At 44.4% G+C, this 25,284-nt stretch overlaps 1 protein-coding gene across 5 annotated transcripts in view; it reads right to left on the bottom strand.

The window, feature by feature from the left end:
* Positions 1-25,284, bottom strand: part of MSRA (methionine sulfoxide reductase A) — a 373,287-nt gene that overhangs the window by 124,347 nt on the left and 223,656 nt on the right. For all 5 annotated transcript variants that reach the window (XM_004004443.4, XM_042243545.1, XM_042243544.1 and 2 more), the window contains one exon: positions 6,588-6,692. In XM_004004443.4, coding sequence (XP_004004492.2) covers positions 6,588-6,692 — 105 coding nt within the window. The remainder of the gene's footprint in view (positions 1-6,587; positions 6,693-25,284) is intronic.

The following is a 25,284-nucleotide window of genomic DNA, read 5'->3' as shown; positions in this document are numbered from 1 at the left end:
GGATATTTTTTTTCTCTCCAATTAATTGTTGCTCAGTAGACAGCACAGGGCACTGGCTTCTCTACGATGCACCTGGAGAGAAGCTATGAAGCAAACCTGCTAAAGATGGAGTGGCCCCGCCCCACTCCTGACCTTCTGGGGACCTCCTGGGAACCGTGCACCTTGAACAATGCTGCACGGGGAGTGTGGGAGTAGGCTGGGAGGGGGGAACGTGTGGTCCATGGGCACTGAATGGAGAAGTGTCCTTAGGGTCTCTAGTTCCAACCACAAGCTGAGAAACCACATTAATCCCCTACTGTTGGCTCTGAGGGGAAGGTAGCAAGCTGGGTATGTGGTGCTAGGGCTCCATGAAACCAACACCAGAGACAGTGTGGCCCATGAGGGCAGACAGATGAAGCTACTGAGCACAACTGGGAGCTCCCTGTGGGAGGGTGGAGGGTGGGCATAGGAGGAAAAGGAATGTTGATTGAGGATAAATGGTATGAACCAAGTGTAAGGGATGATCAAGGGTATTGAGAACATAAGATGGGGGAAATGAGAAAGAAAAAAACCGAGAAGTACTGGGGTACAAGAGAAAGCAAGGCAGATGGATGGGAGCTGGTGAAACGGCTGTTTAGGACATGGGCAGGATGAAGATGGCGGCTATTATATACAATGTCGTTATTCTGTACCCAGCGCTGGGCTCTGCACAACAGACCACATTCCTTAATAGATCCTGACACCACTGAAGGGAGAACAACCATCGTACAGATGGGAAAACTGAGGTTCATTCATCCAGCTGTTCAGTGAAAAATTATTTAATATGGAGCTTATAGTCGCTCAGTCGTGTCAAACTCTTTGGGAACCCATGGACTGTAGCCCATCAGGCTCCTCTGTCTATGGGATTCTCCAGGCAAGAATACTGGTGTGGATTGCCATGCTCTCTTCCAGGGGATCTTCCAGACCAAGGGAGCAAACCTGCAGCTTCTGCATTACAGGCAGATTCTTTGCCACTGAGGTACCGGGAAAGTCTGAAGAGTGTGCATATCATCACAAAGAAAAGTCAGGAGCGGGGCGTAGTTCCCTTCTGTGCTTCTGACAGGTCACCGTGGGTACTAGATCAGGAAAGGGTAAGGCCAGGTGGAGGCTGGCGTGGCAGCCAGATGATAGCAATTAGAGCTGGGACCCGGTGGTCAGGCTCAGAGAAGAGAGGCGACGAGTGACTGTCAACTTCCCCAGGCCACACAGACAGCATGTGGCAGGACTGCTTAAAGCCATATCCTCTAACCCTAGAGTCCATACTCTTAACAGATTTGATTAAAGATGCTTTAATTAAGAAACATTTTAATTAAGATCTTCAGAGGAGTGACTGGGAGTTCATCACCAGCTTATATTGAAAGCTATTTTAGTAAGGATTAGCACAACTGTTGTCGGAGAAAAAAAAAAAAAGGCCTAAAATGAACCAAAATAACAGCAGCTTAGAGAAGATAGTTCTTGCATAAAGAGTCCAGCCTGGGGTACTGACTGGAAACTTCTATCTTGTAGGTCCTCAATTACAAGGGTGAGGCCCCCATCCCTGTGGTCCAAGACAGTCATCACTGCAACTGCAGGCAGTATGTGAGAAGGGAGAAAGAAGAGAACGGCCTTTCCTCTGTGTGCATTGGACCCAGAAGCTGACATCATTTGCCCTTCCTCTAGGTGCACTTAACCCGGAAGTTCACACTGTCACTTGTGCTCATGCTCTTCTAGTCTGGTTCTGGACATGTGGCTATACTTAGTCACTCAGAGTCTGGGAAATTTTGTTTTTATTGGTGGCTGCACGTCCAGCTGAAATTCCAGACCTTTAGAAATGGGGAAACTGATATTGGGTTCAGTTCACAGTCTCAGCCAGAAGGCCTCTGCAGAAAGGCCACCGCTCCCTTGGTAGTACACTGGAGAAATTCCCAATCTGTGCCCTAGTCCCTGGGAAGGTCTGGAGCTACTACCAGAGGTCCATACATCCAACTGGGCAGCAGGTGTGGCCTAGTGACTGTCGAGCACATGATGCATGGGAGCATTTCCATTTTGCAGAGGTAAGTGACATGGTGCTGGTTAATAAAAGGGGCATTCAATTTACAGCATGATTAAATTTGTAGTAGCATCTTCACATATTTGCTTTAAAAAGGTTGTTAGGGACACAGCTATATTACATGGGGGATCCTGCACAATGCTTCTCCTTAGAAGAGGTCCTCCCTCATCAGGAAGCATGGATCCCTCCAGTGTAGGGGAAAGAAAATAGATATGGGCTTTGGTCAGAGATGTGTTCAAATACTGTCAACACCATGAAGCAAGACTGTCAGTATTCTGGAATCTCATTTCTCCTCTTCTGTTAAGTGAAGACAGTGAACCCCAGCTCATCAGGTTATGGTAGGGGTTAAATGAAATTATAGGTAGAACACATCTACCACTGAGACTGGGCCATAAGGGGTACTTCATAAATATGTTGTCCTTTCCCTCAGGATCAAGGAGAGTGAAACAGGTTGGAATAGAGAAGTCAGGTTTATGCAATCAAGTGAGGCAAAGCTGAGTCTCCACATTGTGTACTTGTGTGTTTGTGGTTTGGCCCAAGGTTCAGGGTCTGGAACCTGCATTCCTATGCAGAAACAGGAGGACCAAAATGATGGGATTCGTGCACAAAGCATGTGAGGTACGGGGATGCAGGGCACGCATGAGAGGCTGGGACTTTATCTGGTTCTTCTGAAGACTGTATCAGCAGCAAAGATAAGGAGCTTTCTGTCTGTCAGCCTCATCACTATCACCGCCAGCAGTTACATCACAAAATGAGAACGCAAGCAACGCAGAAATCTTTCCAACTAGCAGGAAGTACAGAAGAGCTTTTGTGGTAGAAAACCCACAGTGTAGTAGGCAGATGGTAAATAGTTCCCCACAGAAATCAAGGAAACAAAAATAAATAAATAACTCTGGTGACACTGTATTGTGTTGAGAAGGACACAGCTATAATGCCACCACCTGTAGGGTTCTTGACCCTGGATTTTGACCATGGTTCTTTCAAGTGATTTTCATGTGGTTTCATTTCATGCCTATGATAACCCAAGAAGTGGGCAGGATAGACATTATTTTCCCCTTTCTGTAGATGAGAAAACAGAGTTTCAGATTAAGTGTCTTGGCCTAGGTTGAAAGGTTGGGAAGAGGTCCAACTGGGGCCAGAACCCAGATCTAAATGTCAGGCTCTGCTACGGTATCTAGAGACTGGGGAAGTTTGGGGACCACATGGTCAGGTGATCTGTGTGGGTTATTCCCCTGGCACCCATAGCCAAGTGACAGCATACCGCACTCCCAGGGAAAGACTCTAGCTGGTTCTGCTGGAGTCACACGCCTGTTGTTTGGATTGAACACTGATAACAGGAAGAGATACTGTGACTGATCAGGCCTAGATCATATAGCTCATTCCATGGGCCCTATTTCCAGAAGGGTCACAGGAAACCCTAAAAGGCAGAAAAAGATTCTTACCGTGACCCACTACACTGAACTATCTAAAAAATAATTCTAATAATAATGTGGGACAATCAGATACCTTGGGATTTAATGCATGGCCGTGTGCACTGCATGAAGCACTACTCTAAGCAGAAACAAGTATACACAAGGGTACAAAAACTCGCCTCCTACGTCTATAATTTGTCCAAAATATCAGTGTAAGAATAGGTCACTCAATACTCCAACCCCATTGTCTGTGACCCCCACCAGGAGCAATTTCATCTTCTGACTCATAGAATTGAAGCTGAGGTTGGAACAGATGATCAGTCTCTTTCAGTCTATAAGCCTATGAACAGCCTGTCAGAAAAAAAGTACCTCTGAAAAACCAGCACATCAACCTATTACATATTACATTATCAGACAGTGCTATGGGCTAAAGTGCGTCCCCCCTCCTCGCATAATTTACATGTTGAAGCCCTAATCTGAGTGTAACTGCATCTGGAGACAGGGTCTTTAATGATTAAGATTAAATGAGGTCATCTGGGTGGGCCCTAATCCAATCTTATACAAAAAGATTAGGACACAGACACACACAGAGCGAAGGCTATATGAGAAGACAGCCATTGACAAGTCAACATGAAGCCAACCCTGCCAACGCCTTCAGCCTCAGCCCCTAGCCTCCAGGACTGTAAGAAAACTCATTTCTGTTGGTTAAGCCACCCAGTCTGTGATACTTTATGATGGCAGCCCTAGCAAATTCATAGCAAACCAAGAATTTCAAAGTTGAGACCAATCTGATCCATGGGATGGGGAGAACAAGAGGTTCTAATAAAAAGCTTTTGCAGGTGGAATTCCCCTGAGAATCAGGGGCGAGAACTAGTGACCTGAGGTGCACTAGTAAAGATGTGAGAAAATGGGTAGGGACTTCCCCGGCGGTCCAGTGATTAAGACTTCACCTTCCAATTCAGGGGGTGCGGGTTCAATCCCTGGTCTGGGAGCCAAGATCCCACATGCCTCGGGGCCAAAAAACCCAAACATATAATGAAAACAATTTTGTAACAAATTCAATAAAGACCATTAAAAATGGTTCACATCTCCATCCCCCGAAAATGATAAAATGGGTAAGACGTTAAGAGGAGTAAGGAGAGAGAAGTAGATGGCTTCACCTTCTTTGAAATGTTGTGGAGGCCAAGAACAAGGTGGTTCTATCAGCACCACCTGGGTGGCCAGGCCAAGGCCACATACCCAGCCTTGTGGGCCCGCATAGAGCCTGTCTGCTCCATGACTTCAGGCTCACCTGGGCTCCTGAGAGGTGTCTCCACTTGGAACTCTGGGGCTCCCAGCATCCTGCCTTGACCCTCATCTCTGAGCAAGAGGCTGCTGCCTCTGAATCAAAGGCTCCACAGAATGATCCTGGCCGTCACCCCCCTTCTTTATGGAGCTCACCAATCAGTTTCTCATTGAGCCACAGATGTCTAAGCCATCAGGCCTGCCGTTCTTATATGACGTGACAGTGCGGCAGTCCAAATCAGGGTGGCGTCTGTACCTTCTGATGACAGTACTCTTGCCCTTAACAGTCCTATACCTCCCCTGCCCCCCATCTCACTGCTTCCCCACCAGGGACTCATCCCCCCACGTCAACCAGACTTGACGGTCATGGAGAACCTGCTCCTGGCCTCATTCCCACCTTCAGTCACCCTGCTGGATGAGCCTGCATCCTGGACCTGCCTGACCCTGGCTCCTCTGCTGATCATGTTGCTGTTCTCGCCTTAGCTCTGACCTTTGCCTTCTGGGAAATCACCCTGGACTCAGGTGTAACCAGGACTCAGGACTTACCAACCTGGCACTGGGGTTGCTGGGATCTTGGTAAGGTTCCACCCCAAAACACAATGCATGTTTGGAAGAACACATCCATTCATCAGGAAAGAGCCAACACCACTCACCCACTCCCACAAGACCTGACACCAAAGGGAAAAATATTTTCATTAAATAGACCAGTTGCTATCTTTTGCAACCCTGTGGATGGTAGCCTGCCAGGTTCCTCTGTCCAGGGGATTTTCTAGGCAAGAATACTGGAGTGACTTACCATTTCCTTCTCCAGGGGATTTTCCTAACCAGAAATTGAACCTACGTCTCTTGCATCTCTTGCACTGGCAGTCAAGTACTTTCACCTCTGTGCCAGCTGGGAAGCCTAAATATTTTGTTAAAGCCAACCGAATTCTCAGCCTAGTTAGATGTAGGTTATGAATTCTCCAGGCAAGAATACTGGAGTGGATGGCCATTTCCGACCCAGGGATCGAACCCCAGTCTCCTGCACTGCAGGCAGATTCATTACCATCAGAGCCACCAGGGAAGCCTGCTAAATGAACAGGGTTTGTGAAAATCATATCATACATGTAGGACTTTTCAGTTCATAAGACTCATAATATCAGATCATCACACTGGCAAAGCAGTGCTTGTAAGGTTGTTAAGTTGAAGTCTGGAAACTGCTCCATTATTGGATATTACAACAATATTTGCCAGCATGAGATATTCACTTGTGTGCATTCAAATAAAATTCCTGACCACCATTGTTTACAGCCCAAATATATTAATATCTCCATACAATAAATTCCAAAGGAAACAAATATTTAAATAACCCAAACATTGTGAACCCATTGCATCCTACATTTTACCTTTATTTTTTTAATCACCCTCAGACATTTAAAGGGGGGGAAAAAGGCTGATAACGTCAAAAGATGAGAAAGGCTAAATTCAGGGAAATAAAGGAACCATAAATCAGGAAAACTTTGGAGCTGCTAGAAAGACACTTTAATTTTGTAGACAAAAGACTGCATTAAGGAGGAATAATGCAATAATCAAAGGTGAACGAATCTCTATTGTCTGGCGTCTTTCTCTGTGGGAATTTTCCCACCCCTGACAGCTGTAAAGGAGGGAGGGGCGCAGATGGGGGGCTGTGCCTTTATTCTCTCGCCCTCTTTTCCCCAGCCCCTCCCCTTCTCCGTCAATAAATGTCTGCAATCATATTCTTGAGCTCCTGTGTGATTTCAAGGTTCATCTCTTCCGTGCAGCTCAAACACTAATTATCCCAGCTGTAATTAGTAAGATAATTAAATACTGGCTCACTCATCTACCTTGGGTCGGGTCATGATTCTCCCAGAAGACCTTGAGCAGTTCCTCAAAGCTGATGCGTTCTGGCTGGTACACCACCCGGACTACTTCTGCGTGGCCAGTTTTTCCTTGAAAGAGACAGAACATACAACCCCAATTTACTGACAACATCGATTTATGACCAGTTATTTGTTTCCCAAAAACCACCAGACAAAGGCTGAAATTCTTCCCTCTGAAGGCAATTGTACTTGAATACTTTCATTCTGAGTCTCTGTCGCTGGCTCTTTTCCCATAAAAGCATGAGGTTGTCCTGGAGCAAGTTTTCTGAGGAGGATCTTTCTCTTCATTGAGCTCTATTTTTTTTTTTAATTTCATGAGAAAATAAACTTGGGTTTTCCTTTTTCTAATCTCACTCTTATGAAATCTTATGGATCCAACCTGACATGGTGCTAGAGATTTGAAACTCTGCAAAGGGAAATGAGCCAGGTTCTTTTTATCATCTCCCCCTCGCTGTACATAGCAAGCTTAGCTGCACTACAGAGGGAGATGGTGCCAGAAAAAGGAACCTGTGAAAAGATACGCTTGTACCTCATTCACATTAGATACATTTGTTAACAGAGAGACATATTTGTGTGCTGTTAACAATGAGAAGAGGGTCAGGTTCCTATACCCCGCAGGCCGGTAAGTGGTTCCCAGCCTAATTCATCTCTGCGGTAAATAACGACTGTAGCAAATGTCTCTCTGCAGCACCCATTAACACATTCCCTTCTCAAAGGTGGTCCCCAAGGTTCTGTGGGTCGGCGAAGAATGTATTTGCATTGCCACTTGTACCTGTGGAAATCCTATCTTCTCTTATTTCAGTGTTATAACATAGTAAATAATAGCGTGCTAAGTTGCTTCAGTCGTGTCCGAATCTTTGTGACCCCATGGAGTGTAGCCCTCCAGGCTCCTCTGTCCATAGGATTCTCCAGGCAAGAACACTGGAGTGGGTTGTCATGTCCTCCTCCAGGGGATATTCCTGACTCAGAAATCGAACCGGCGTCTCTTATGCCTCCTGCATTGGCAGAGGGGTTCTTCACCACTAGCACCACCTGGGAAGCCCAGTAAATAATAGCCTCCGCCACAAATTTGTTTTCCATCTCTTTTTGGTCACATATTGAAGTGGGTTGCCACTTCCTACTCCAGGAGATATTCTATCTCCTGCACTGGCAAGTGGATTCTTTACTACTTGTACCCGCTGGGAAGTCCTAGTAAGGACTTTAGCCTGGTCCAAAATGAAATTAAAAGATGCTTACTCCTTGGAAGGAAAGTTATGACCAATCTAGACAGCATATCAAAAATCAGAGACATTATTTTGTCAACAAAGATCTGTCTAGTCAAGGCTGTGGTTTTTCTAGTAGTCATGTATGGATGTGAGAGTTGGACTATAAAGAAAGCCGAGTGCTGAAGAATTGATGCTTTTGAACTGTGGTGTTGGAGAAGACTCTTGAGAGTCCCTTGGACTGCAAGGAGATCCAATCAGTCCATCCTAAAGGAGATCAGTCCTGGGTGTTCATTGGAAGGACTGATGTTGAAGCTGAAACTCCAATACTTTGGCCACCTGATGCGAAGAGCTGACTCATTTGAAAAGACCCTGATGCTGGGAAAGATTGAGGGCAGGAGGAGAAGGCGATGACAGAGGATGAGATGGTTGGATGCCATCACTGACTCAATGGACATGAGTTTGGGTAAAGTCCAGGAGCTGGTGATGGACAGGGAGGCCTGGCGTGCTGCGGTTCATGGAGTCTCAAACAGTCAGGCATGACTGAGCGACTGAACTGAACTGAAAACAGGTAGCTGGTCTTTGCCTTGACTCTGGTAAGTAATCTAGGTCATACCTGATAGGAGTGTCTCTATTTACAGAGGGGCCGCCACACCGGTGCTCTTAGGGTGGAGATTGGCCACACTTAATTTTAGGGTAGGGTTAGGGTAGGGGCTGTTATGCCAGAAAGGCCAACCATGTGACTGAGGGAGGGGACTTTGGGTAACATGGTGTCGGTTGACCTAGACCTGAGTTCAACCATGCAGGCAATCGATCAATCATACCTATGTACTGAAGCCCCAGTAAACACTCTGGACACTAAAATTTGAGACACCACCAGGTTCCTGTGTGACTTTTCCTTTAGCTGACTTTGATCTGTATCCTTCTAAGAAATTATCAAACCTCACGGTGGTTTCGGGAATCCTTTGCATCTTGGTTTGCAAAGTTTTTTCGTCTATGTTGGTATTTTCACTTGAATTCTTACAGTCCTCCAATGGTACATACAGGGAAGGTAGAAATCCCCATTTTACAAGTTAAGGTGCCTCAGTGATAAAGAATCTGCCTGCCAATGCAGGAGACACAGGAAATGTGGGTTTGATTCCTGGGTCAGGAAGATCCTCTAGAGAAGGAAACGGCAACCCACTGCAGTATTCTTGCTGGAGAATCCCACGGACAGAGGAACCTGGTAGGCTACAGCCCATGGGGTCTCAAAGAGTCAGAAACAACTTAGCAACTAAACAACAACAACAGCACATACAAGTTAGATTTGCCCAATGCCATATACCTAGTAAGTTTCTGGACCATAACCTGAAAAACCACCTCCTGACTCCTTGTCCAGGATTCTGTTCAATGCATTAAGGCACTGAGAGCAAAGTGAGCACGAATCCAGTAAAGGAGAGAGATTTACTCATCACCCTTAGTCTTCCTTACCGGTAAAATATATTTCTGATTGCAGAAACAATGATTTGTAAATAAAATGAAGCTCAGAACATGTGCAGAAATATAAAAAAGAAAATAAAAATCATCCATACTCCTACCAGATAAGTACTTTCAGTATTTTTTATGCATTTCTTTCTAGATATGCACGAGACACATATACACACAAAACAAACACCTATGCACACCGTGACACACAACTTATTTTACTATAATCACTGCATCTTGCCTTTTCCACTTAAAAGCACATTGTGTTTTCCCCACCACTGAATTTTTTAGTAAATATCATGTATACATACATAATAAATACTTAACACTCCAAAGATGACTGTGTTATTACTTATTTAATTATTCTTTGTCATTGGGCATTTGTACTGAATCTTCTTTTTATCTATGAATGTAAATATTTTTTCTCCATTTCTGAGGCTGCCTCTAGCCTCAGTTATATAAGTGAATTTTCTAAATCAGTGTTTATAAACATTTTTAAGTTTCTTGCTAGTCATTAAAGTTGAGCCAGTTTTCTCTTCCCTTTGGCAGCATATCTGAGGGTCAGTCTCAATTACCATCACAGTGTTTTTAATCCCTACCAATTCATAGATGGAAGATATTAATAAGCCTGTCATTTTATTTTTAATGAATTTAATTATTAGTGAGGTAAAATGTCAGGCTTATTAATAATTTTAATCATTTATTTTCTCTAATTTTGTTATGCCTTCTTTATGTTGGGTTATTAATATTTTATTCTTAATTGGTCCATCTACATAATTTTAATTCAGATACTATAGTCATGTAAATTAACATCTAAACAGATGTTGCGCTAATAGACAAGATAAGTATGACAGGGGGATTATGGGAAGAAGATTCATTAAGTATAATAGCCATGTTATTGTAAAACCATTTTAAATCTACCTTAAAAATCTTACTATTTTGTGCTTTGAAATGTTTGAATGATGATTCAACTACATAACTAGTAAACTGAATATTAAAAATGACATGTTACAAACGTGACAAAATACTTAGATAAGAAAAACATTCAAACCGATAACTAATAAGAATCTACTGCCTAGCACAGGGAACTCTGCTCAGTGCTCCGTAGTGACCTAAATGAGAAGGAAACCCAGAAAGAGGGGAGATACGTAACCTTAAGGGGCTTGCCGGGTGGCTCAGGTGGTAAAGAATCTGCCTGCAAAATGCAGCAGCTCTGGGTTCTCTCCCTGGGTCGAGAAGATCCCCTGGTGAAGGGAATGGCTACCCACTCCAGTACTCTTGCCTGGAGAATTCCATGGACAGAGGAGACTGGCAGGCTACCATGGGCTCATGGGGTCACAAAGAGTCGGACCCGACTGAGCGACTAACACAAACACATGTACACATACAGCTCTACAGAGCAGAAATGAACCAACATCGTAAAACAACTATAATCCAATAAAATTTTAAAATAAATAAAATGATTTAAAAAAAAGAAGAGCACTAAAACCGCACTAGAAATACAGGCGAAAGATGTAAACAGGCAATACACATTGAAAAAAATAAACGTAGATCAAGACATGAAAAGTTCTCAACAGTTTCAGTGATCAGATAAAAGCCAGTGAATGCATCTTAAACATTAAAATACCATCTCCTACTCAGGTCACTTTGTAAAACTGCTTAAGATCATGCCTCGTGCTGATGAGGACACTGTGAGGTATCCTTGGGAGATGGCAGCAGAGAGGACAGGACCCTTCTGAAACCCCATGGGCATATGAAGCAAGCGCCTCAGAGATGAATTCACCTCGATTAACAGTGACCCGGGACATCAACCTCAAAGATACAAACCCAGAGAAAAGAAAAGGCATACACAAACACAGAAACTCGTTCCGTCATTACTATTGATACAGTGGTGAAGTACCATAAGAAATCCAGAAGTCAAGCAAAAAGAAACCAACCGTGGCACAGCCACATGAGGCGATATCATGGAATCATGCATTACAACTCTGAATCCTAGTAAAAGCTGCTACTATTTACTGAACACTGATCATATGGGAGGCACCTTACCTACTGGATGTTGTTCAACGCTCATACTTTTTTCCCCCCAGTTTTTCTCTATTGAGATAAAAAAAAAAAACCACACACACTTTCCAAAATTTACTATCTTGACTATTTTTAAGTGTACAATTCAGTGGCACTTAGTCCAGTTCAGTTCAGTTCAGTCGCTCAGTCATGTCCGACTCTTTGCGACCCCATGAATCGCAGCACGCCAGGCATCCCTGTCCATCACCAACTCCCGGAGTTCACTCAGACTCACGTCCATCGAGTCCGTGATGCCATCCAGCCATCTCATCCTCTGTTGTCCCCTTCTCCTCCTGCCCCCAGTCCCTCCCAGCATCAGAGTCTTTTCCAATGAGTCAACTCTTCGCATGAGGTGGCCAAAGTACTGGAGTTTCAGCTTTAGCATCATTCCTTCCAAAGAAATTCCAGGGCTGATCTCCTTCAGAATGAAGTAGAGTCATATCGTTGAGCTACCATCGCCATCATTTATCTCCGGAATTTTTTTAATCCTGCAAAACTGAAACTTTATATCCATTAAACACTAACTTCCCAATTTCCTCTTGTCCCAGTCCCAGGTGACTGCCATTCTACTTCTGTCTCAGTGAATTTGACTCCTCTAAACCCCATGTCAGTGGAATCGTATTTTATTTTCCCTCTCATGATTGGCCTATTTCACTCAGCAGAATGTCCTCAAGGTTCATCCAGGCTGAAGCCGGTGTCAGAATGTCCTTTTTAAAGGCTGAATAAGATGTCATTGCACAGACATGCCACAATTGTTTATTCATCTATCTGTCCACGGATGTTTGGGCTGCTTCCACTTTTAGGCTTTCGTGAAGAGTGCTGCTATGGATACGGGTGCACAGATGTTGCTCCCAACAATTTCACAACAGCGATGCCATCCCCATTTTACAGATGAGGAAACCAAGGCCTCACCACAAGTTTTCTCACATAACATCCTGCAGCCAGTAAACAGCAGGATCCAGTGAGGAGTCAACCACGTTTCAACTGAAGGTAGAAAGTGGCTTATTCTATGACTCCAAGCTGGCTCCTGAATGTCACCAGAAGTCATCAATGACAGCAAATGTTACACAGGAAGTGGCCCACAGCTGCGGGGATAACTGACATCCAGGTGGTCAAGACTATTTTTCAGGATAGGGTCTTCTCTCGTGGTTGCAATACAGGGTCAGGAAAGATTTCCCCTCACCAGCAAACACTTTCAGACATAATCTGAGCACTGACACTGTTTGTAGAGAGGTTTAAAGAGCCTTGGTTGTTTAAAAGAAGCTACTGCTATTAAAATTCAGGATCTATCTGCATTGACAAACAGTGTGGAGAAGCCCTTGTCAAACTCACCTTTAAGTTTCTTTATTTTATTTCTCCAAAGTACAAGAGCCTGTATAAAAATACACAGTGCAAATGATCAAAAGGATTAAGGGGGCCAGCAACCACTTACAGCAATGCCCATGCCTCCAAGAACTCACCGATGTGCTAGGCTAATTTGATTCCCAAGACCAATCTGCAAATAGTTTCTGGTGCTTCCAAAGATGAAAGGCTATATCTTTAAAATACTCTGAGTCATTTCTTCACATAACATCGTGTAAACAGCATGACAGATGTGATGTGCAAATGTGCTTGTTAACAATTCACAGTAGTATTATAGGTGCTTTAATGTTGTCGTTCAAAGTACCTTGAGAGGAAAAATGCAGAGGACAAATGTCTTTTCTGAGCATGTCCCCTTGTTGCTTTACCTCGTGATGTCAAAGGGAGGTGAAGGAATACCAAGGGGTAGACTATGGACAGTTATTCCTTACAAGACAAAAAACATCGCAGAAGACACACATGGGGGTGCTTCAGGAGCAGAAAAATCACACACCTGGAGTCAGCCAGAGCTTTGTGAAAGCCAAGCCACACACAGAACCAGGTGTGTTTAAAGAGAATCCCAAGATAAATCAGCCAGTTCTGAAAGTCTTCTGCGACTGCTTTCCATCCCACAGGGAAAACACTGTCTTCAGCTCTTCCAGGTCTGCCCCATGAACTGTCACTACTGGCAGCTGGTGAGGAGAAGAGAAAGCAGAGAGGTGGCCTCCCCAGAAGACGAGACAGGGAAAGAGGCGGGTAGCTGGTGAGACGCAGAGGAGGCAGGGGGTGGTAGCAAGGGGGCAGTGTCGTGCTCTGGTGACAGGCACACTGCTACCTGGCCACTGTGTGCCCCGGGAGGGAGGAGAAAGGGGGCTCAAATCCCTGTTCCCCACCACACCCACTATTGAAGACCCTTTATCTACTGCCTCAGTTTCTCATCTGCAAAATGGGGAGTCAGAATAGCACCTGGCACACAGGAGTCTAAGTCTCTACGTCTTATTAGAAGCTGAAAAAGCAAAGCCACAGGCAATAACTTAAACCACAGTTTTCACAAGCAGTTCAACACTCTCTGGACTGTGATCCCGGGTCTCTTAGTATTTTAGATGAGAATAAATAAAATCTCTGTGACAGAAGAGTCATAAAGACCGAACGAGGTCACATGTGGGGAAGTTCTGGGGAAGAGGCCAGCTCTCTACGCACAGACAGGAGGCTTCTAGTGCCGTTACCGTCATAAGAATTAAACCGCAGAAGAAAATATGTATCTCTGCAGGTGGATAATTCTGATTTTATTTATCCATTCAACTAACAGAAACATCGGTCAAGCGTCTACAACCACTGACCCAGGTGTTGAGATACAGTCCCAGCTGGCACATTCTGGCCCGGATGGGGATGGAGGTCTGGCGTTTTTCTACACTATGAAGAACCCAGGTGCTCAGTCTTTTGATCATGTGTAGGGTGGTGGAGGAAGACTGTGACTTTCAAGTGTGATTCCCCACTTTAGAATCAGGAAGAAAATGACAATGAAAGACTGGTCAGTTTGGGTAAGAAGAAACCTCTCGAAGCAGGGCTCTAGGAGCATAGGCTGAGGCTGTGATCTCGTCTTCCTGGAGAAGCTGTGTCCTACCATACTGCCAACGGTGGCACTGGAGAAGACTCTTGAGAGTCTCTTGGACAGCAAGGAGATCAAACCAGTCTCTCCTAGAGGAAAGCAACCCTCAATATTCATCGGAAGGACTGATGCTGAAGCTCCAATACTTTGGCCACTTGATACAAAGAGCCGACTCACTGGAAAAGACTGATGCTGGGAAAGATTGAAGGCAGGAGGGCAAGGGGATGACAGAGGATGAGATGGTTGGATGGCATCACCAACTCAATGGACATGGGTTTGAGCAAACTTCGGGAGATGATGAAGAATAGGGAAGCCTGGTGTGCTACAGTCCACGGGGCTGCAAAGAGTCGGACACAACTTAGCAACTGAACAACAGGACACAGCCGTGCTATGGTTGTGACAATTTCCTTCCTCTAAGAACCTCTGTCCATCACAGCTGGTGCAGGCAGGAGACAGCACGGAGCTGCCTGAACTGAGGTGAGCAGAAGCCCCCTGGACCCTGCGCTGGGAGCGTGGGAGGCCCCTCTCTCTGGCCCGAGCCATGTGCCCGCAGGTTGGCGGGCAGCAGTGATGAGTGGTCACACGGTTAGCACTGGGCTTGCCTCCAGGCCACTGACCAGAATGTGGCCAGGGCACAGGGCACCCCCCCCCCGCTGCCTCCCCCACAGCTGTCCTCTGCCCTCCCGAGCCCCACCTGGTCACCAGGTCTCTTTCTCCACAGCTGGAGGTATGCTAACTTCATTTCCGCATGCCATGTTCCCGACCCAGGCACTCCACACCCCACCTCCACCCCCAGATCCTGCTGCCCCCACATGAAGCCCACAGCGCACTCCCTCCAGTTACCTACAATCCAAGTCCTCTCCTGTTCTCAAGGTCCTCTCAGGTGCTGCTTCCTCCACAAAGCCCTCCCTGAGTACGAGACCTTGAGAAGAGGCATGATGCCCAGAAGAAAGCATAGTAGGTAGGATGAGTTTGAGCAAGCTCTGGGAAATGGTGAAGGGCAGGGGAGCCTGGCCTGCTGCAGTCATTGGGGCTGCAAAGAGTCGGGCAAGACTTAGTGGGTGAATAACACAACACTACCTAGAGAAAGTGATCAGATACCATGAATGCAAGTGAATACCTTGCTGTTGGGTCAACACAGTGCTTCATTTACTCATTAATTAATACATATTTCCCGAATACTAACTAAGTTCCAGTACTATACCAAGTGCTAGGGACTTAATGGTGGCAAATGTTAATTCAGTGACAACTAAAGACTCTTGCAGTACCGGTACTGCTTATTGTCTGAGTCCAGGGAAAGAACTGCTATTTGGAGGAAAGAGACCCGATCTGTTTTATTTATCCTACAGGCAAGATGGAGGGGAGAAGTGAGCTACAGTTATTTTTTCATTAAATAATAACGGTTCTTCAATTCCCGTCATCTTTCCCAGCCAACAAGACCAATCCAAACCGTCAAACCAAATCAAAGAGCACAGAAAAAGATCCAGGTGGTTGAAGGGGAAAGGGGAGCAGTGGATGACTAATGCCTCCCTTTACCACACAAGATTCAAACCACTACTTTCCTCTTGCTAATTAACTACAAAAGAGGTAAGATGTCAGCTCAGTTTCATCTCTAGCTCCTGCAGATACAAAATGTGATTTCCAACAATGTACTCATTATATAAAAAAATCCCTAATACATCAAAATTGGATGCCCTGTGGAGTTCATTACAGGACTTGAGGAGTGTCTCTACTGTCATTTTATCTTGGCTTTTTTTCCCTTTTGTCTCATCAGTCACTTAAAGTGTCCAAAGAGAAATATAAGCTTTAAAAAGCATCCTATTGATTGAAAAGTAGAAAAAAAAAAATACCGTTAGAGCAATTGTAATTTTTTCCTGGCCCACCATGGGGAGACATGGTGGGAGGTGTGTAATCCTTCAGAGATCATTCTCTCAGAGCAATGCTATAAACACAGTTGAGTACTTTATCAGGAAAATTTCTCAGGAAGACAATAAGCTACAACCATTAGTTTTTCATGCTACCTGAGGTTTCTTAATGCTACAAAGCTAACTAGGAGGTAATGAGTCTAGGAGTGAGCAGCTCACCAGTTTCTGTATCCAACCTGCTGATCATAGGAACTTCCCTGGTGGCTCAGGTGGTAAAGAATGTGCTTGCAATGCAGGAGACCACGGTTCGATCCCTGGATTGGGAAGAGTCCCTGGAGAAGGGAATGACTACCCATTCTAGTATTCTTGCCTGGAGAATTCCATGGACAGAGGATCCTGGTGGGCTACAGTCCTTGGGATCACAAACACTACTGAATGGCAAACACTTTTGCTGATTGTAGAGACTGGCCTTCACTCTCTTTGAACTGTTGTCGTGTTGGTTTTTTTCCCCCAGAACAGGAAGCTTACGGAAGGACCTATGCGATTGAGTTTTTCAATGTCTATTTCCTAGACTGGCACCAACTCCCACCCACCCAGGAGACAGGTAGGCATTATGAGATGTCAGCAAAGCTAAACTGCCAAGTGGAGATCACCCTTGCATCCAAGAGAAAACACAGTGCTATTCAATGGCTTGATTAATACTAAAAATGGTATTGCATGCTGAGAAACTATGATTCCTTGAAGCTGCCAAATTCCACCCAAAAGTCCAAAGTGAGGCCTGCTTGTATCTTGTTATTAGTGGGCTACTCAGAAGAGTGGTTCACAACCCTATACCTTAGAATCACATAGAACTTTTGGAAAAATACTCTCACACCCCACACTCTACATTCCACCCATGCTGGAATTCTGATACAGGAGGTCTGGGGTCAGGCCTGGGCATATGTATGTATCCTCACGTAGCCTGACAGGTACTTTTGATGGAAAGCTGGGAAAGGGAACCATGAAATCGGGCATTTGATATATGTAGCTACAACAAGGGAGAGGAAACCAGACAGATGATTTTAACAAAGTCTCAGAATTGTAAGGTACGCAAAAGGTCACCTAGCCTAATGCAATATTGTGTTTTACCCCATTGCAACATCCAAATGACTATTTCAAGTGATAGGGTATATGCAGTTTCACAAAGTAATCCATCCCATTGTTGGAATATCCTGCCGTTATTGAGTCAGACCTCCCTCCCTCTACTCACAGGTCCAGGCTGTGCCTTTTGGGGTCGACTCATTCCGCCACAACGATTGTTGAGAAGGCTTAAGGTTTAGGGTATTGCAGAGTAGTGAACTGGGCACTGACTCTGAAATCAGAAGACCTGAATTTGAAGGCATTGCCTGCCAGAGAAGCTGGTTAATCTCTTCTAGTTACAAGTTTCTCATCGTAAAATGGGGGAAATAACACCTGTCCCATCAAGCTGGGAGTATGGCTGAAAGCACTAAATAACAGACATAAAAGGGGGACGCACTCTGGGAACTGACTGTAGTAATCAAATCTATGGTATCATTACTAGTCTTTTCGCATCCATATACCACGGTAATAGGAAAGAACAAACGTGACACCATATTAGCTCTGTTTCTTTCATTTTAATCTTTGTATTCTATTGCTTCTGCCGCAAGCTAAGATTGTTGCCTATAGCCTGAAATACACAGCCCCTTCTCAAGGCTCTGACCTTTAAAGGTGTAACACATTTCCGTTCATATAGAGACAAAAAGTTGCAGATAATGTCTTCTTGGAAGTTTGCAGGAACACTGCAATCTGACCTACATGGTCAGCTGCAAGAAAAAGGATTCCAACACCAAGAAGTTTGTTTGCAACACTAGTCATGTCTCCCACCACCTTGCCTCTAAAAATGCTTTGCTGAAACCCTTTGAGGAGTTCAGGGTTTGGGAGGCATGAGCTACCCATTCTCCTTACATGGCTTTGCAGTAAATCTTTCTCTGCTCCAAACATTGATGTTTCAGTTCTTTGGCCTTACTATGTGTCAGGCATGTTGACTCATTGGAAAAGACTCTGATGCTGGGAGGGATTGGGGGCAGGAGGAGAAGGGGATGACAGAGGATGAGATGGCTGGATGGCATCACCGACTCGACGGACATGAGTTTGGGTAAACTCTGGGAGTTGGTGATGGACAGGGAGGCCTGGAGTGCTGCAGTTCATAGGGTCACAAAGAGTCAGACACGACTGAGCGACTGAACTGAACTGAACTGAATGTGTCAGGCACACAAACTCACGCTGGGTAGCACTACTAAGAATGAGATGTGTCAAAACAGAGCTTCACTATGCAAAGCCGGACGCTTTCAGACATTCAGGATCTGAGTTAACACAAACAGAACAACATGGACTGCTCTCCGAGAAAAGGTAGGCTTCTTTGGATAAACTGCCTAGGGCAGATTTAAATCAGAGTGAAAAGACAGCTAGCTGCTGCTGCTGCTGCTAAGTTGCATCAGTCGTGTCCGACTCTGTGAGACCCTATAGACAGCAGCCCACCAGGCTCCCCCGTCCCTGGGATTCTCCAGGCAAGAACACTGGAGTGGGTTGCCATTTCCTTCTCCAATGCATGAAAGTGAAAAGTGAAAGTGAAGTCACTTAGTCGTATCTGACCCTCAGCGACCCCATGGACTGTAGCCCACCAGGCTCCTCCGTCCACAGGATTCTCCAGGCAAGAGTACTGGAGTGGGGTGCCACTGCCTTCTCCAAAAGACAGCTAGAGAACCCCTGAAATCATGATAACAGAAGGAGTCATTAAAATCAAGTCAGGTATTTTTTTCACATTCTAAAACTGCTCTCACTCATAATAACATGGATGAGAAAAGGCACCCCTATTTGAAGCTCAGCGTTGCTAGCTCCCACCATATATGCAGAATTTCCAGAAGAGGCACTTTAAATCATCCAAAGATAATAACTGCCTATTCATTTTGCATACAAACCACATTATAGTTGCTTTTTTCCCTCAGAGAGAAGTACATGAGACATAACACTTTGATATTTATATTGAAACTGATTATACTGAAACCTGCCTGGAAGTACTGCTTTCCCTCAGCACTTGCTCTCCTGCTTTTTTCTCACCAAGCACTAGATCTGTACCGCGTAACGTTCTCCTTAAGAACGAACAAACACAAAAATACTTTCAATAAACTGTCAGTCATGTTCAACGATTTTTCCTTCCGTTGCTTTAAATATTGTCTCATGTCTCTCTTCATTTGGTATCACTATTAGAAAGTGTCGTAATTGGTCACTAGAAGGTTTCAGAAATGTTGTTGTTTAGTTGCTAAGTTGTGTCTGACTCTTTGCAACCTCATGAACTGTAGCCTGCCAGGCTCCTCTGTCCATGGGATATTCCAGGCAAGAATACTGAAGTGTGCTGTTCTTTTCTACTCCAGAGGATCTTCCTGCCCCAGGGATCAAACCCACATCTCCTGTATCTCCTGCACTTCAGGCAGACTCTTAACCACTGAGCCACCAGGTTGGTTTTTTTTTTTCCTTGCCTTCACTTACTTGTCTCACACCCTACCCCCGCCTCAGGCGGCCACTACCATTCTATTCTCTGTATCTATGAGCTTATTTTGTTTTTTTGGTTTTTTTTTTTGGTGGCTTTAAGATTCCACATATAAGTGAGATCATAGGGCATTTGTCTTTCTGACTTATTTCACTTAGCATAATGCCCTCAAGGTCTATCCAAGGTAGAAGTGTTACAAATATCAAGACCTGATTTTTTAAAATAACAGAATAATATTCTACTGTATATTATACCACATTTTCTTTATTCATTCATCCATCGATGGACACTTAGGTTGTTCCTATTGAAAATAATGCTGCAACGAATATGAGGGTCCATGTTTCTTTCTGAACTCGTATTTTCATTTTCTTCAGATAAACAGCCAGGAGTGGAATTGCTTAACCACACGGTAGGGCTACCTTTAATTTTTTGAGGAAACTTCATGCTGTTTTTCATAGTAGCTGCACAATTTACATCTCCACCAACAGCCTCATTTCCACTTCTGGATGGGGCTTGAAATAGGACCACCAGAGATGGAATTCATGCACCAAGTATTTATGGAGAAGTTATGGGCTCTGGGCACTCTTTGGGGTGCAGCTAAAACAATAACGAATAACACGGTTCCTGGCCTAGAGGAGTACATAGTCCAGGAGGGCAGAGGAACTTGTAAATGGGAGTGCACAGGATGACGCAACTACTGCTAGGATCAGGCTGTGCTCAGGTCTACAGGAGCACACGGGAGGAGCCCCAAAGCCAGCCTCGAAGACTCAGGGAGGGCGCCAGTACTCTTAACACTAAGCTCTAACACAGCCTCCCAGGACCTTGAGGCCTCTCATTCTCGGCAACTTCACGTGTCAGACATCCTGGTGATACAAAACAAACACGGGGAGCATTTATCTAGACTACCTTTGCCTCAAGTTATTTTCACCTATTATGGGAAACAAGGCCTTGGGGAAAAAAAGTTATGAATCCTGTACACTAATACCAAGCACATCACATTAAAAGGCTGTATGTCCCACAGGGATTCCTACAGTAACTAACACCAGAGTCCCAATCGGGGACTTGAGGGAGCTTGTTCCACATTAACCCAAACTCTGCCCTAGACTTTTTATACTTTCCGGTGAATGGTTCCTCAGAAAGTGTGGGAGACAATGGCAACAGTTTTATAGATCATGAAACACTAGGAAGTCTTCACAGTCACTCCGTGTTTCATTCCATCCATTTCAGAAATGAGAAAACTGAGACTCTGTGAGGTCAAATTATGTGCTGAATTAAGGTCACTCAGCAGGTGGCAGAGCATAGCAGGTTTGAGTCCAGGCTCCGTGACCTCACGCTCTCTCCCATAAACATGGGGCTAATAGTAACCCCTACATGACGGCTGCCAATAGCTACCTATACATTCAGATTCAGCTGGAATCTGATTGGTGCTGGGAATCTTTTAGTCTTGATTAGCAGGTCTTTGGTGACAGCCAGTAATTAACTTAGGAGCCCAGAAACAGGCCTCAAGGAGAAAAACAAGTGGTTTCAGCAGTGAGGTACTGAGACACCGTGCCGATGGCACGACAGTGCAGGCAGACTGTCTGATTGGACTGAATCACGTAACTTCTCTGAGTTGCAGCTTCCTTGCCTTAAAAATGGCTCAGCTGGTAAATTTTACCTATATTTTACCATAATTAAAGAGAAAAAGAAAAGTAGATTGAGCATTAAAATCCAGGTAAATGCTGTGCTCAGATGGCTCCCACTTCTCCTTAAGTTCTCATCTGATTTGAAAGAAGGCAACATTAGAAATCACTAATAATAATAATAATAATGGTGGACACTTAGAGCTTACTCGGTATGAGGCACGGTTCACATACATTAACTTATCTAAGCCCATAAAGGAGGTACTATTAATATACCCATTTTAAAGATGAGGACAATGAGGCACAGAGCACTTAAAGGGCACAACCAAGATCACATCAGTAATGGGCAGAGTCACAATACAGAGTAGAGTCTAGCCCCAGTCTTGCGTGCACTCTTCCCCACCCCCACTGTCCTAGGAAAAGGAGACAAGCAGGCAGTTCTGGGAAAGGACCCACAACTGAAGGGAAGACAGGGACCCCAGATCTAAAGGTTGGCACAAGATACATTTAGCCAAGAGAAAAATTTAAGGTTTCTGTAAACCTTTTTGAAAAAAAAAAAAAAATGATTCACCCTCTCTTTAACCAATTTTCCTAAATAACTAATCATCATCCAAGAAAAGCAGCGGATAAGACACTTCTACTATATTAATCCTAACTGGAACCTAGGGTCCTATTGCAACCTGGGAAACATGCTGTCCGCCCACTCTGGTAACCCACATGAAGGGGCGGCGTCAGCAGTCCAAGCACTGCAGGATCCTAGAAATCCTGACAAACACGGAGCGGGGCTCTCAAGTCAGCAGATGCTGATGTTCGTCTTCATATTCCTGAATGTAAGGTGCCCTGGGTGTCACTGGACCCTAAAAGAATGCCTGGATGCATCTCACACGGTACATGATTGGAACAGAAACTCCCGTAAAAAGCCTTTACCGAGCAAAGAGGAAGCGGAATGTGTGTGCGTGCGTGCATGCGAGCATAAGCGTTTGTGCAGTACATAAGGTGAACAAACATACACACCAGCTGTCTGCGTCTGCCATTTGAACTGACTGAGCTTTCAAGGAAGTCCTCTGGGCTGGCTTTAAGGAAGTTCCTGGGACTAAGAAGGGAACTTTCCCTCATTCTGTCTACAAAAGCAGCACACCGGTTCTATGTGTTTTCTAAGGGTCAGCTCTGACCTCAGTTTTGCATTTTGGGGGTTGGGTGGGGTGGGATGTTAATCAAATTATATCGAAGTCTTCTCGTCAACAAACTATGGAGAGGAGGTGAGAGAGATGGCAGCAAGGTGCTTTTGTATATTTTTTTAATGGAGAAGTCTGAATTCAAGGACCACGAGTACAAATTTTGTGACAAGACAAAGTGAGTTGCTAAGGCTGTGTTATTTTAAGATTAACTTTACAGCCCTGTGTGGCATGTTTTGGTTGGTGGTAATACAGTTTGGAGGCAGAGACAGTGATTAAAAGGACTCTTCTGGGCTTACCCTCATCTGCCTTCCCCATCACTCAGTGATCAGAGAACAGACTAGAAGGCTTTGCATCAGGTGATGCCACCACGACTGCCTCATGACATGAAGACAGTTGAGCTGGATGCCAGTGGGGCACTGAGTGGACACCTGTCTCCCAAGTGGCTGCAAAGTATGAGCTCCTCTTAAGTTTTTCAATATCAAAAACATCTGGAGACATTAACTGTATAAGTTTTCAGCTTGACAGATACCCATTATGTAGCTCAGGATAAATTATACTGCCTGAGCACTGAAATAACTAATGAAAATAAGTTCAAAGAGACTTTCAAAATATAAATTCTGAGCTGAAGATACATCAATGACTATTTCTGCACTGTGTTGCCTATCCTGGCCCTTCCACAAATTAGGGATAATTGTACTTGCAAGACACTTACTTCAGAGGTTGGTGAGAGGATCATGTTTGCAAAGCTTGTTGGTTTTTTGTGGATGAAAGGTTTTTGATTAGTACGAATTATAAATTGTGACTATTCATTAGAAAGAACAAATGAATCACTTCATCCCCTAATGCATCTCTGACATCGACGTGCTATTGTACACAAGAGGACAGTCTTGGAGGACACACCCCGTTCACAGCACTGCTGTTAAACAAAACTACATCCCTCCACTTTAAAAAGGAACACTTCAGAGCAGCCTGAAAACCCTGAAAAGTCAGTCCCAGATTTCTTTGTCCCTTTATCTAAAAGCAGGAAAGAATATAATTAGAAACGTGGATAAGAAGCCTCGGCCATTGTGCCCGGTTATAAGCTTCAGATGTCTGGCTCCCAGCTCGATAATGGCCACCTTCTTGATCAGTGCCCCTTTACAAAGCAAGTTCCTACTTCACAGGCAGGGTGGGGTCAGGGTTTCTGGAACAGAGAATAAAGTGAAATCCTCCCCAAAGGAGCCGCTCCATGCAATCCATCATTGTGGAGACCTGATACCATTCTCCCCTGTGGCACAAGCCAGACGTCATGTCTTAAGGACCGTTTCTCATCCATGGCATTCTCTAAGGTGTGTTACATACAGCCTACTTGCTCCTATGGTCCCTGTGCTTGTATCGTTTTAAGAGTCTGCTTACTCAGAATCATACGGTCTACGCCCTTTGTGCTAAGTGGTCAGTACCATCAGATTCTCAAGGTTGCACCGTCTCTGTCTCTCAGTATACGATTATCTATAGCGGTGTAAACTGGAAAATTGTGTTCATATCAACGTTCCCCATTAATTTTCATTAAGTTGATCCTTTTTGATAAATAAGTCAACATTTCCAATGAGAGAGAGGACGAGGAGGAAGAAGAAGAAGAGGGAGAGAGGGAGGGAGAGGACAGAGAATGAGAACTGACATCTACAAGTGTAAACTAAGTGAAAAGTGGAAGTCGCTCAGGCATTCCTTTGTGACCCCATGGACTATACAGTCCACGGAATTCTCCAGGCCAGAATACTGGAGTGGGTAACCTTTCCCTTCTCCAGGGGATCTTCCCAACCCAGGGATTGAACCCAGGTCTCCCACACTGCAGGGGGATTCTTCACCAGCTGAGCCACAAGGGAAGCCCTTTAGGACTATTATAATTGATCAGTGATTTCAGTCGAAAATGATGTTTCCCTTGGTAGCAGTTTTATCGAGATGAAAATCCACATGCGACACAATTCAGCCAAGTAAAGTGTGCAGTTCAATGTGTTTTAGTAAGTTCACAGAGTTGGGCGCCCATCACCACAGTCAATTTGAAAGCATCTTCATGACTCCGAACTGAAACTCCACATCTGCTAACTCTCATCCTCCCAGACCTCCATCCCCTCCAGTCCTAGGCAACCAACGATCTGTCTATTTCTGTCTCTCTAGATTTCTATACTCTGGACATTTCAAATACATGGAGTCAGACACTATGTGTTCTTCTGAGACTGGCTTCTTTCACTTGGAATAATGTTTCCAAAGTCAGTCATGTTGTTAAATGTATCGGTATTGTATTCTTTCTTACTGTCAAATAATATTCCATTATATGTATGTATCACATTTTATGTATGCATTCACTGACTGATGGGCATTTGAGCTGTTTCCAGTTTTTACAGCCAAATATTGCTGCCATGAGCATGCATGCATAGACTTCTGTGGGAACAAACACTGGCATTTCTCTTGAGTATAGATCTAGGGGCAAGACTGCCGGATTATAGAGTAACTCTATGCTTAATCTTTTGAGAAACTGCCAGACTGTATTCAAAATGGACTGTACCTTCCCTCCAGCAATGTATGAGGGTTACAAAGGCTTTCCTGACTTAAGACTAACAGACATCAGTATCAAAAAGTAATTTTAAAAATACATAATTCAGAAAGAAGACATCACAATTAAAATTTTTAAATACTTAAAACCAAAGTACAAAGAAAATACTACTATCAGAACTATTAGGAGGCATCAAAGGTGGTTCTTTGATGGATATTTATAACTTTAACTCAATTATATTATGC

The sequence above is a fragment of the Ovis aries genome, chromosome 2 (assembly GCF_016772045.2).
Source record: "Ovis aries strain OAR_USU_Benz2616 breed Rambouillet chromosome 2, ARS-UI_Ramb_v3.0, whole genome shotgun sequence".
Classification (NCBI taxonomy): Eukaryota; Metazoa; Chordata; class Mammalia; order Artiodactyla; family Bovidae; genus Ovis; species Ovis aries.
This window is presented reverse-complemented; position numbering and strand designations above follow the sequence as displayed.